This window comes from Olea europaea, unplaced genomic scaffold (genome assembly GCF_002742605.1).
Source record: "Olea europaea var. sylvestris unplaced genomic scaffold, O_europaea_v1 scaffold1168, whole genome shotgun sequence".
Classification (NCBI taxonomy): Eukaryota; Viridiplantae; Streptophyta; class Magnoliopsida; order Lamiales; family Oleaceae; genus Olea; species Olea europaea.
In genome coordinates, this window is record NW_019229085.1 from 110,264 (window position 1) to 123,728 (window position 13,465).

General features: G+C 33.2%; 1 protein-coding gene across 1 annotated transcript; it reads left to right on the top strand.

The window, feature by feature from the left end:
* Positions 1-9,159: 9,159 nt before the first annotated feature.
* On the top strand, positions 9,160-12,978 carry LOC111373843 (lysine histidine transporter-like 6). The gene is made up of 8 exons (XM_022996424.1): positions 9,160-9,444; positions 9,526-9,665; positions 10,951-11,334; positions 11,421-11,814; positions 11,892-11,997; positions 12,455-12,546; positions 12,625-12,693; positions 12,776-12,978. Exons 1-8 carry the CDS (start codon positions 9,412-9,414, stop codon positions 12,872-12,874), a joined length of 1,317 nt encoding a protein of 438 aa, XP_022852192.1. The 5' UTR covers positions 9,160-9,411; the 3' UTR covers positions 12,875-12,978.
* Positions 12,979-13,465: the final 487 nt, after the last annotated feature.

The window sequence follows — 13,465 nt, forward strand, 5'->3', positions numbered from 1 at the left end:
TAAATGTACGTCTTCCAACCTATTTTCTAGTTTGATTCATATCATTCAACAAGCACTATATCTAATTTGATAAATTTGACGAATAGATTCTTTGCTTTTAAATCTCCCAAACACAACTAATCAAAAACTTAATTTAGCTTTGTAATTAAGAAAAGCCAAATGGGAAGATTGTTGAGAAAATATACATGTCATGCATATTTTTTATTTTTATTAGATTGAGTTTCTTAATTTTTTATTGATTATTAATGTTGTGTTAATGGTTGAAATAAATGAACTTGGTAAAATAGGTGTGGGTAAGTGTAAGTTCCAATGACCTTGTCAGTACATTTGTGACCTAGACCAAATTGGCAAGAATATCAATTTTTCATGTTTAGCCTAATTTCCTAATTATCTTTATTTATTTAAACACAGTTTTATGGTAAATTTTTACATATTAATGTTTCCTAATATTATTACACCCCGCTCATTATAATTAAAGTCTATTAAGCAATTGGTGAAGTCAAAGTCAAATAAGAAACTTAAATTGAACAAATGATTTTTATGGGACTTAAATTGTAAGAAAGGGTGTCATACAGGAATCTAGAGATTTAATTTCTATTTTTGCGGATGTAAGGACTAAATGTAATCTTGAATGAAGATTTTTATGTATTCGATAAGTTGACCATATTTTTAACCAAGTTTTCAATTAATTTCTCAACAGATTGCAGTAGCGTTGAAGGAGGCTCTAACTGTTCCAATTTCACCTATTTTAATTCAGGTTTGAATTATTTTTTTGTAATTTCAATTTGTGTGAAAATTTATTGTCAAAATGACTTACCTAATTGGAACCTGATTTCTATGATGTCCTAATATAATCATTTTTCACTTCATTTTTAATGTGTTTTAACAGATTAGAAATTAATAGTGTTGGTATATCTTATCATGGATAAAGATTGGGTACACTTATCAAGGTGATCTTGTCCTCTTAAATTTAAAATATTATGAAATATGCCCATAAATGCTTTTTAGATTATTTATTTAGCATACTTTGTATAGAGTTTCAGAAGCATATCAACATGGTGCGAGAAAATTTGCAAATATGGTTCAAACCAATGCTGGGAATCCAGAAAAGGTCATATGCCCTTGTAAATGTTGCAAAAACCTATTTCACTATGGACATTTAATCATTAATGACATGGATCCTACGTATACTACCTGAGTGTTTCATGGGGAAAAATCGAATGCAGCATCATCGCCTCCTCAAGATGTAGAAAATTTAGAGACGTATAGGATGTATAGAGATGCATTTTTTCAGGATCACAATAATGTAGAATCCAAAAATGAAGATAGAGAGAGAATTTTCAAATTTATATGACGACGTCGAAGTTCTTTTACATCTTGGTTGCATGAAGTATACAAGGATATCTGCAATTGTTGTCTTGTATAAGCTTAAAGATACTCATGGTATATCTGACAATGGTTTTAATGAACTTCTTGATATTATCCGAGATATGCTACCACATGGGAACACCTTTCCTGATTCTTGCAATTCAACGAAAAGGTTATTGAACACCTTTGATTTAGGCTATGAGAAGATACATGCATGTGTAAATGATTGTTGCTTGTTTAGAAAGGATTTAGTGAATTTGGATACATGTCCAAAATGTGGATCTTCGCGGTGGAAAGTTAATGAACGGACTAAGAAGATTCAAAAAGGGATACCTGCAAAAGTTTTGCGATATTTTCCAATTATACCACGATTTAGAAGAATGTTTAGGTCACTCGATAAGGCAGAACAGCGGATATGGCACTCAAATCACAAAAGTCAAGATGGAAAAATGCGTCATCCAGTTGATTCATTAGCTTGGGAGAGAACTGATCAAAAATGGCCTTGTTTTGCATCAGAACCACGAAATCTTAGGCTTGCTCTGTCTTCTGATGGATTTAATCCCTTTGGTGACCTAAGTTCTAGGTATAGTTGTTGGCCAGTGATACTAGTTATATACAATCTCTCTCATTGGATATGCATATCTAAGGAAAATTTGTTGTTGACTTTATTAATCCCAGGTCCAAAGCAACCTGGAAATGATATAGATGTGTATCTAGAACCACTAATAAAAGACTTAAAGGAGATGTGGAATATTGGTGTTGAAGTATATGATGGATTTACTAAGTCTACCTTCAATTTGAAGGCTGTGCTAATGTGGAAAATTAATGATTTTCCAGCTCATGGGAACTTATCAGGATATCCTACGAAAGGCGAAGCAGCATGTCCAATTTGTGGGTTATCCACATGCGCAAAATGGTTGACATATAGTCGAAAGTTTTCATACATGGGTCATAGAAGATTTCTTGCATATAATCATCCATATCGGTCGAAAGAAGCTTGGTTTGATGGAAATAAGGAGCATAGGCCTAGTCCTAAAATATTAACCGGTCAAGAAGTGGAGTCAAGATTGAAGAAGGATTTACATTGGTAAATCTTCATAGAGGACAATATCAATTTGAAAGAGATCCATTTATTTTAGCATCACAAGCACAACAAGTTTTTTATTCTAGAGAAAGTGATACATCTAGTTGGTATATTGTATTAAAGGCACCTCCTAGAGGATTTCATGAGTTAGAAAATTTTGACGAGGAGGCTTATACTCCATCCACATTAGATGCATTAAGTGTTGATATGACTGTTGAAGATAACGATTATGTGAGGCATGATTGTGAGGGCATTGATATTGAATGTGGTAATTGTATATCTTTAAGTCTTTCTTGCTTTATTTTAATTTTATATTGATATGATATTATATTGAGGTTAATGTCTCTAATTCCATTATTTCTTGCTTTATTTTTGTAGATGCAAACGATGAAAGCTGAGTTTTGTGGATGCTGATGTTTACACGATTGGAAATAAGATGACATATCTTGGTGAAGTAAGTTCTTGGATTGTATGTATATTATTTTTTAATTTTTTTTATGTTAAGTTTAATTAAAATATTACTTGTTTTTTCTTTTTTTGTTTAATACAATCATCTAATCAAGGCTATAAGAAATAAAAAAGAGGTAAAAAAAAGCTTCAATTGTTGCTGCCACAAGAGAAGGGAATGAAGGGATAAGACTATCAGAAGGAGGTTCTAATTCCATTCTAGATGTACGTAAAAATGATGTGGTAGAAGGGTTGCCTAATAGTGCTAGTACTACTGAAAACAAAAAGAAGGGAAGGGGTCGAGCAAAATTGAATTATCTTAACAAGGGAAAATGTGCGAAGCTACCAGTAGAGTTTAATGAAAGAGGACAGCCAATTTGTAAGGGTTCAAATAAGTTGTCATCATTTATTGGGACCACAACTAGAGAACTTATACCAATTACATGGAAAAATTGGAAAGATATCAGTAAAGAATTTCTTGATGACATATGGGAGCATGTGCAGGTAATATAAATGTCACATCTTCTATATAATATAAATGAAATTACTATTAATATTGTGTACTTTGATGCAGGAAAAGTTTGATGTCGATGCTCGTCATAGAAAATACATCATGCAAAAAATAGGAAAAAATTGGCGAGATCATCGATGTAATTTGTTTAAAGCAATCAATAACAAAGGAAAAACAATTGGCTTGACATGAGCTGCTGCTCTCTTCAAGCTTGATAATGTTGAATCAATGAAAGAATGACAAGCATTTGTCAAAGAACGCAATTCTCAACCATATAAGGTAAGTTTTCATTGATTTTGTATATTGATTGTGCTTTGCAACATACTGCTTACTGCATCTGTTATATATTCACCACAACATTTATGTCTATTACAGCATGCATAAAAGATGTTGTAGGAAAAGAATGAAAGATTCAAAAAGCTGAGAGCAAGTCAAACCATGTTGCATACAACAAGTAGAAAGGGTTTTGCTCGCTTAGAAGCTGAAATGGTAAAAAATTGTTAAATTAAAGTTAAATTTGTTTTAAAATTATAAATGTTATACAAACTAGCACACACGAAATGTAAAATGCAGCGTGCTGAAAGTGAAGATCCTGATTCGATAACGAGAGATGATGTTTCTATTCGATGACATACGCGAAAAAATGGTGAACCTATTAATGAATCAGTTGGGGAAACATTGATAACAATATTGCTTTTAGTAATTTTTTTATCATTTAAAGCTTATATTAGGTAATTTTAGCTCATTAATGTATTTCCTCATATCAGAATAAAATAAAAGCATATTTAGAGACGATTTCCTCTCCAAGCAAACACTCACTTGAAGGTGATGGTGTTGTAAATGTACTTGGTCCAGAACGTCCAGGACGGGTAAGAGGTCTTGGTTTCGGTGCGACCCCTTCAAAGTTGAATGCTTTGGTGCACAATCATAACTTGCAAACTCAAGTTCAAGAGTTGAGGGATGAAATTAAAGAATTAAAAGCTCTGTTTCAAGTGAAGAGTAAAAGTACTGAGCAAGAAGATAATGTAAGTGGAAATCTAGAATCAATGAATGTTATTTAAATTACATATATTTTCTATATTCAAAATAATAAATTGTACAATTGGATATTAATTTTACAGTCTAGAGGCAGAAGCTTGAATGGTTTAGATAACCTTCAGAATAAGAAGTGCAAATTGTTATCTTGGTTCGGGAAAGCTGATATTGTTGCAAAAAGGTGAAATTGCATCAACAAATCCAAATGATTTAGTGCATCATGTACTTCTTGGTAATGAATGTTGGAGAGTTTGGGTTAATGAAGTGATCGATAATGTTAGTTTATATCGTCCCACGCGTGATCTTTTTCTTTTGGAAGATGCATTAGGAAGTACAATTGCATGGCCAAGTAGGTATATCGAAGTGGATTCGCTGTAATCACAACGAAGGTATGCTTAACTTCTTTTCTATTTTAATTCCATTTACCTTTATGTTCGGTCTCTATTCAAGATTGTGTTATTTAATATATTTTTGATTTGGATGCTTATTAATTATATCCTTATTATTTTCGTGGTGTGCAGGGGATCCATATTTCATGGGGTAGCTAAATTGTCGGCCAAAGAAGTGAACTTTGATAGGTTTAATAATTTTTTGTTATATGACGGAACCTCAATATCGACGGGCTTATTAGTTGAATGGCGATTGGCGCATACAATAGTAGTCGAATATTTTTGAGAATTGTTTAGATGAATTTTACATTGGCATATTTTATTGAATCGTAGTCAACATTTCTTTTTATCGAAACAATGGAAAACTTGATTATATATGGAGTAGTTTTATTTTGTTAATATTACAGGTTTGCTGGTATTAAAATAAATAAATGATTTTTAAAAAAATTGAATGCTCATTTACGGCGTGTATAGGCATGCCGTGACGCCATGAGTATAACACTTTATATGGCGTAAAACTGCACACCATAAAAGGTGAATGGTCATTTACGGCGTGTTTAGACATGCCGTAACGCCATGAGTATAAAACTTTATACGGCGTAAAACTGCACGCCGTAAAATGTGAATGGTCATTTACGGCGTGTTTAGGCATGTCGTGATGCTATGAATTTAACACTTCATACAGCGTACAACTACGAGCCGTAAAAGGTGAATGATCATTTACGGCGCATTTCGGCATGCTTTATATAGCGTACAACTACACGCCGTAAAAAATGTGATGCTTTTCACGGCATCCATTTATAGCGCACTATGCACGCCGTAAAAAAAGACCACTTTTTATGGCATTACTTTATACGGCATATTGTTGTACGCCGTAAAGTATTATTCACGGCATATAATGCACGCCGTAAAAACTAAACTTTGTTGTAGTGATATTGTTTTGAACCTAAACACATTGTTTCACACTATATGCTGTAATGGCTGTGGATTTTTCCTTATAAAGTACATTGAGTACTTGATCAATGGGGCGACTGAGCAAATGTCAACAGACTTTGACACACGTAAAGTGAGAATGTCCTCTAGTTAGTTTCACTTTGCTTTAGACTCAAATATAAATGAAGATGCCCCTCATGGGGTGGCCGAGTTGGTGGAGTAAGTGAGCGCGAAAACTTTTGGTTACGAGTTCAATTTTCCCTACCAACACTTTCTTGATCGAGCTTGTCGCACCAGGCTTGCCTTGTGCGATTTACCTAGTTGGCGTGATTTACAAGTTATTGCATTAGCCCGAGAATTTACCCAATGCACACTCGAAGAGTAGTGGCTACAGGTTTCCACGTCATAAAAAAAATAATAAAAAAAAAGTATATATATATATATATATATATATATATGTTGAGAAATCCTTGTATAAATGTAGAATTTGGGTTCTTATTGTTTGGGAAGAAGTGGAGATCGTTGTAAATGGAGTTTTCGATTAATACCACAACAATGAGAAATACAATTCATCAACGTCGTGTGGTTAAAAGGAAAGATTTCAGCAAATGGAATTCATATGAATTAAATCAGTTAATTAATTACAAAAAGCAAAATATTTTTGAATCCTATTCATTATAGAATCAAAAAGATAATTTTCAAAATACTATAAATATGATCTTTTATCGTATAAATCTATTAATTTTAAAAATAAAAAGGATTAATTTATTTCTAAATTGTCTTTTGAAGGAAATAAGAATCTTATCGTATTCAATTTACCTAGTCTAGCTTGGAAAGCTATTCAATTCACTACCCCTTGCTAGTCTTGAAGGACGGAAGAGGCTAGGTTAGTTGAAAGTTGGATCTATTCAAGAACGTGAGGTGCCCCTACTCCAGTTGAACACTTTTCATTTTCACTATTTTCAAATACGAAGATCTATTTCTGGCGACAACATACATGGTCCCACCTGTGGGATCAAATCAATATGTTTATGGGTACGATAGGTGTCATATTGAAGTGTAGTGATGTATGCAAATGAAACATCCTAATATACCAATAGAAGTCCATTGGAACCATCAATCCTATTAGGATCTTCCTCTAGCTGCTCAAGGTAATTTCCGGGCTCAGTTAACCTTTAAACATCGAATCAACACCAAGAAACCGAAAGGGACCGACCGCCGGGCGTGCTTTCTTCCTATGGTTGCTATTGCTCATTTTGCTTGTTGTTTCCTCACTCACTTAGGATGAATACCACACAGGTAATGGTCACAAAGACTCAAGCAAGAGGTGGAGAAGACCAATCAATAGGATGTACGAAGAAGAAGAGGGAGACTGCCTCTCTCTCGGGATCTATCACACGGGACTCACATAGGAAGAAGGAGAGTTACCAATATATATAATAGTCCAATGACAAACTTAAGGTAAGTTATAATATGGTAAGTAGGCTCGACTAGGGTTATGGCCCAATAGCACACCAACAAGCCACAAAGGTTATTAGCCATTCAATAGGTAAAACAACGCTAGGTCGGGTCATCCCATTATTCGGTGTTGATTTATCGTTCAGTCATTCATGTCGACTGATAAAACTGGTTTTCATCATCGCCCGGGAGGTCGTTTGACAACATGATGTCTAACAAATCCTTTTGTTGTGAAGCCAACATAATTGCTGACGCATTAATATATACTAACATCTTCCATATATGCAAAAAATGAGCAACATATAAATACAATCGCCATAGAACATGTATGTAGAATGAAGTAACATCAACATGTATCCCGCAATACAGTATAATTCTCAAATAAAAAAGGGAAAATAATAAATGTCACAAGCAATTTTGATTGATTAAGGCAAATGATTTTGACTCTTCTTTTCTAAGAGATGCCTCATGGACGCCCTTGATACGCCATATCACTATGGATGTGATTATTCAATTTATTGTTTGTCACGAAAGTTCTCAGATTAAATTAACCCAATCAAGTTATTCTATTTTAATTCAACGAGATAAATTTAATCCCTACAAATAAGTGAAATTTCACCATATTGTTTAGAAAGGGGACTATCATTTTCTTCTAATCGATCGACCTCTCTTGAAGCAATCGTTTTTTAGTCATTTTAAATTGTTTCATATACAAGTCAATATATTAAATTTGAAGTTCTTCGAAATTTGGAACTCTTTTCGAGCTAGTGCTTTTGCAACCATAATAGACGTCCAAGAGGTGTTGGGTCCATATCAACATGTTTTATTACAATGATTAGTTATCTAATTTTATAACCACAGAAAATAATTATTTTTAGGGTCCATTTGGGCAAGATTTGAAAAGTGAAAAATTATTTTTGAGACTAAGAAATTGTGTTTGAATATAATTGTATAATGTTGATATATAGGATTAATGCATCATTGGCTATTAGAAACAAAAGTGTAAAAAAATTAAAAGCCTTGCCAAACGTACCCTTATAATACAAGGAATTTTTGCTTTACGCTCCTTCATAAATCTTTAGGGTTGATATGCTATATAAATCTATTTCTTAGTTAATTTTACGTTTATTCGTAGTGCTGAATTAGTTCATTTTAAATCTGTTGTTAGTGCTGAAGTAATGATGAAGTTATGAAAAATCTTCATGGATTCATATTCTTTAATTAATTTAAGTTGTGGCTTTATAAAGTTTATCAAGTTTATTATTGCAGATGAACCCTACTCGGTTCTAAGGGCATTTGAAGTTTCAATGAAATATATTCTTTCTTCTTGCTTGATAGGATACAACAGTGTGTTGGATTGGTGAAGTTTGGAAGGGCATGAATCAGACATGGATTGGCAATTGTAGAAACAAGTTGTGTCGAACTTGACTTTTTATGCTCGCACTACACATGACACTCTTTTAGTTCTTTTCGAAAAATAAACCGAAGTTTTTCAAACAAACTTAGAATTCATAGATTCGCTTTACACCTCTAATTTGTGCATATATACACAAAGGTCATGTAATATTTCAACATTTAACGTATTGTATTATCTTGTATCATCGTATTCATAATGTGAATTTGTTTTTAACATATAATTTTTCCTTTGACTTTCATTCCAGGAAAATTTAAGTGTATCCGGCAAGTGAGACCGCGAGGGCAATTTAGACAGGCGAATTATACAGAAGCATATTGATTTTAGGTTGGCCTTGACTCTCTAGGCTCCAAGTCAATGATAAAAATTTTGAACTTGTACTTGGAAATTAATTGTAATTGGGTCAAACCACCACGTATTGGAACAAAAGGTCGCATCCGTTGTCTTCGGCCAACATGCTGATAAATTTTGTGAGATTTGCTCATCCACCAAGTGAAGGTCTTTCAAGTTTCGAGTGCACCCACTTGAATCTTTGACTTCAAAATATATTTATGAGTGATCAACAACGCGTTTAATCCTCCCTAACAACATTTAATGCGATGTAACTACTATCCTATCTTATCTCATAATATTCTTAATGGTAAATTTCTTATCAACTGTCAACAGAAGGAACCCATTAATAGTTTTCCACCCACCTTTATTCCATAAAAATATAAGTGATTAAGAGTCACTTAGTTCCCACATTCTTAGTGTGGGATTCTTTGGTGCAAAAATGGCTTCACCTTCTTCTTCTCCACAACCCAAAGTGAGTTTCTAAGAACCCTTCTTTAAAGCAGAGTATTTTCTTGGAAGTTGAGAATTTGATACATGTTTGCGTGTGATCCAGGAAGTTCCATCATATGATGTATGGGAAGAAAATGGTGCAGCTCGCAAAGCCAAATGGTGGTACTCAACTTTTCACACAGTCACCGCCATGGTTGGTGCCGGTGTTCTCAGCTTGCCCTATGCCATGGCTTACTTGGGATGGTATTCCTTCTCTTCATTTATTTTTGTCTTTCGACTCACTTTAAGTGCAGTCTAGACTCTAGATTCTTTTTCGACAAGAATATGCTATGTAGAGAATCTCATATATATGAAGCGATAAAACTTTAATCTTGTCTCTGATTAAAAATTTAATCACATCATAAAAAAAATATATATAAAAAATTTGATTGTGCGCACATTTATTTATTCAGATTTAGCCTTCATTCGGCAATGGATCTACAAATGATTTATAACTTCAATCAAAATCACATTCAAAAATTATTGCTCATTTATTATTCACATAGATCATTTATAAATTTGCAAATGTCTTGAGAATTTGAAATCAAAAGTGTCGCCATCCCGTATTAAATTTTTCATATGCATTAATTATGCATAAGTTCTGTAAATGAGTGACAACTAAACTTCATCTCATAAGTTACCACAATAAATCCTCTCGTTTAAGAGTTAATGTCTGAACTGAATTAATCTTTTGTCACTTATTTAGACTTGATGTTTTATCTTAATAGGTAAACCTTATAGAAAGAAGTAAACCCAATCATCTATGTGTTGGTTTATATTTTAGTATTTAACCCATGGGAGATTTATCTCTTTAACATGGTTCCGCAATATGATAGCATATTCGGAATCTTGAAATTCGTGTACTCATTTTTTAGTCATAATTGAATCGAATTGTTCATTGAAGTTTAATGAGCTTTGATATCATATTAAGATTTGGAATTTCATTTTGAAATGTCAATTTTGTTAAGAAGATTAATCCAAACCCTTATATATTTAAACGATGTGGGAATTATGATTTATGTTTTATCCTTATTAACATGACCAATTAAGGAATTAAATATAATTTGTTGATAGACTAATCATGACTTGGTGGATATCTCTTCTCTTATCTTATCATGCACGAATTGTCCAAATACCAATTTACCCTTCAGAAAAATCAATTTTCTTGCACATTCACAATGCAAAAGCGTAGAACGGATAATGGAAGGAAGCGTTAATGATGAATTTTCTGGGATTTTCAACTATCTGATATTTTAATTCAGCTCTGTTTGGTATTGTTAATATCTAATTAAAATCTAAGTCAAAATTAACAATTAATCTTAACTACACATTTCATCAACTTTTATCAAAATTTGTTAAAAATTTAATTTTAATCTCAACCAAACAAGGCTCAAATTTCCACTTTTAAACTATCAACCAGAAGAGCTATATATATATATATATATATATATATTGTCTTTTTAACAATTTAAAGCCCATCTCTTTCTAGGGGTCCAGGGTCTTTTACCATGGTATTATCTTGGTGTATTACACTACATACAATGTGGGAAATGATACAGCTCCATGAACATGAGCCTGGAATTCGTTTTGATAGATACTATGACCTAGGCCGGCATGCATTTGGCCCAAAACTTGGCCCATGGTTAGTACTACCTCAGCAGCTCATTGTACAAGTTGGTTGTGACGTTGTGTACATGGTTACTGGAGGAAAGTGTCTCAAGAAGTTTATGGAAATTACATGCACAAACTGCACAAAAATTAGACAATCCTATTGGATTTGCATATTTGGTGGTCTCCAATTCTTCTTGTCTCAGCTACCTGACTTCAATTCTGTTTCTGCTGTTTCAATGGCAGCTGCAATCATGTCACTAAGGTATTACTTACTTTTGAGTTACTTATTATTATGACTTTCAACAACATGATATATACCGAATAAGTTAAAAATGAATTTTTTTTCAGCTATTCGACAATAGCTTGGGTGGGTTGCCTTAGTCGAGGCACGATCCCGAACGTGAGTTATTCATACAAAAAAACCACTGGAGTTGACTACATGTTCAGGGTTCTTAATGCATTGGGGCAGGTCACATTTGCCTTTGCTGGAGGTGCTGTGGTGCTTGAAATTCAGGCCACAATTCCATCCACTCCTCAAAAGCCCTCAAAAGTGCAAATGTGGAAAGGCACTCTTTTGGCCTATTTCATCAATGCAATATGCTATTTTCCAGTGGCTTTGATCGGATACTGGGCGTTCGGCCAAGATGTCACAGATAACGTGTTGGTAGCACTTGAGAGACCATCGTGGCTCATTGCAGCTGCTAACTTAATGGTGGTCATTCATGTCATAGGCAGCTATCAGGTACAATTTAGATGTGATCAATGTACATAAACTCGAATTTTCTTTGTTGCCAAGTTCATAAAGGAGAAATCTTGCAGGTTTATGCCATGCCGGTGTTTGATATGATGGAGAAAACTTTGGTTAAAAGATCGAGCCTCCCACATCGACTCATGCTAAGACTTGTCGTTCGTTCTATTTATGTTGGTGAGAATCTTATCATAGTTTTATCTTCGTATTTTTTCCAAACACGGCTATACTTATGGCACAAGTGCTTGAGATTGATAAATACTTTGAGTGTGTTTGGTACGGAGTACGACATAAAATCATATTGTACAATAGTTAATATTTTAACTTTTATTTTCTTAGTGTTTTATACTATCAAATACACCATCTCAGACGTAATATGAATTTTGCAGCATTCACCCTATTTATTGGTGTAACCTTCCCTTTCTTTCCTTATCATAGTTTTATCTTCGTATTTTTTCCAAACACGGCTCCACTTATGGCACAAGTGCTTGAGATTGATAAATACTTTGAGTGTGTGTTTGGTACGGAGTACGACATAAAATCATATTGTACAATAGTTAATATTTTAACTTTTATTTTCTTAGTGTGTTATACTATCAAATACACCATCTCAGACGTAATATGAATTTTGCAGCATTCACCCTATTTATTGGTGTAACCTTCCCTTTCTTTGGAGATCTTCTTGGTTTCTTTGGCGGATTTGGCTTTGCTGCAACAACTTATTTGGTAAGCCCTCCAATATGGTTAATTGTTAGTTTTTATCTCAAATTTTGTACCATTCCAACTTTTATGGAACTCATGCAGCTACCCAGCATGATATGGCTAAAACTTAAGAAACCAAAGAGATACAGTGCATCTTGGATTATGAACTGGGTAAGGATCTATACAGATTTCCTCACGTGATGACAAACTTAGTTTTACATTTAATTCTTAATCTCATTGTATGAATTTTCAGGCATGGGTATTTTTCGGAGTATTCATTATGTTGGCATCGTCGGCTGGCGGATTGCGGAATATTATTGTTGATTCTTCAAGTTATGAATTCTACTCATGAATTGATCATTTTGATTTGTATTAAGAAGTATGAGTTGGATATATTTGAGACATTGTGTAACCTTTATGTGAATGCCATGTTAGTAATAATTGTGAAGAAGTAAATATCGATCACGCACACAATATATGAAAATATTCTCAAGAAATCAGGAATATAGAACTCGAAATATCGTGAAATTCTTTGGTATCTTGAACGGTGCAAACAATAATTCACATGCATTGTTGTTCTTAACAATAATCTTATCTAATATCAGTAATATTTAACACTATTTATGTAACAGTGGATCCAACGTTATCCAATAAATTGAGATACGTCAGTAATCTTCCATCTGGTTAAAGTACGTAAACGAATCCCTGTTTGACAACCATTATAATGAGAATTTTTTTTATTTACATATAATATTATTTTATTAAATAAAAGGTGGTTGAAAAGAAGATATAAAAAAATGTATTAAAATTTTGAAGGGAATCAAACAAGGGCTAAATGTTAATCAATCTCTTACTCAATCGTAATCTTCTCTTCCTATAAAGATTATTTTCATAATGAAATTTAAATATATAAACAAATTTTAAATGTCTAAATGAGACAAAA

What these genes read in the sequence shown, in the direction of transcription:
- LOC111373843 (XM_022996424.1), top strand. Translation starts at nt 9,412, where the DNA reads ATGGCTTCACCTTCTTCTTCTCCACAACCCAAA. An exon ending in GCTGCAATCATGTCACTAAG is followed by an intron (nt 11,335 to 11,420) that starts GTATTACTTACT and finishes ATTTTTTTTCAG; the next exon opens with CTATTCGACAATAGCTTGGG. An exon ending in CATCTTGGATTATGAACTGG is followed by an intron (nt 12,694 to 12,775) that starts GTAAGGATCTAT and finishes ATGAATTTTCAG; the next exon opens with GCATGGGTATTTTTCGGAGT.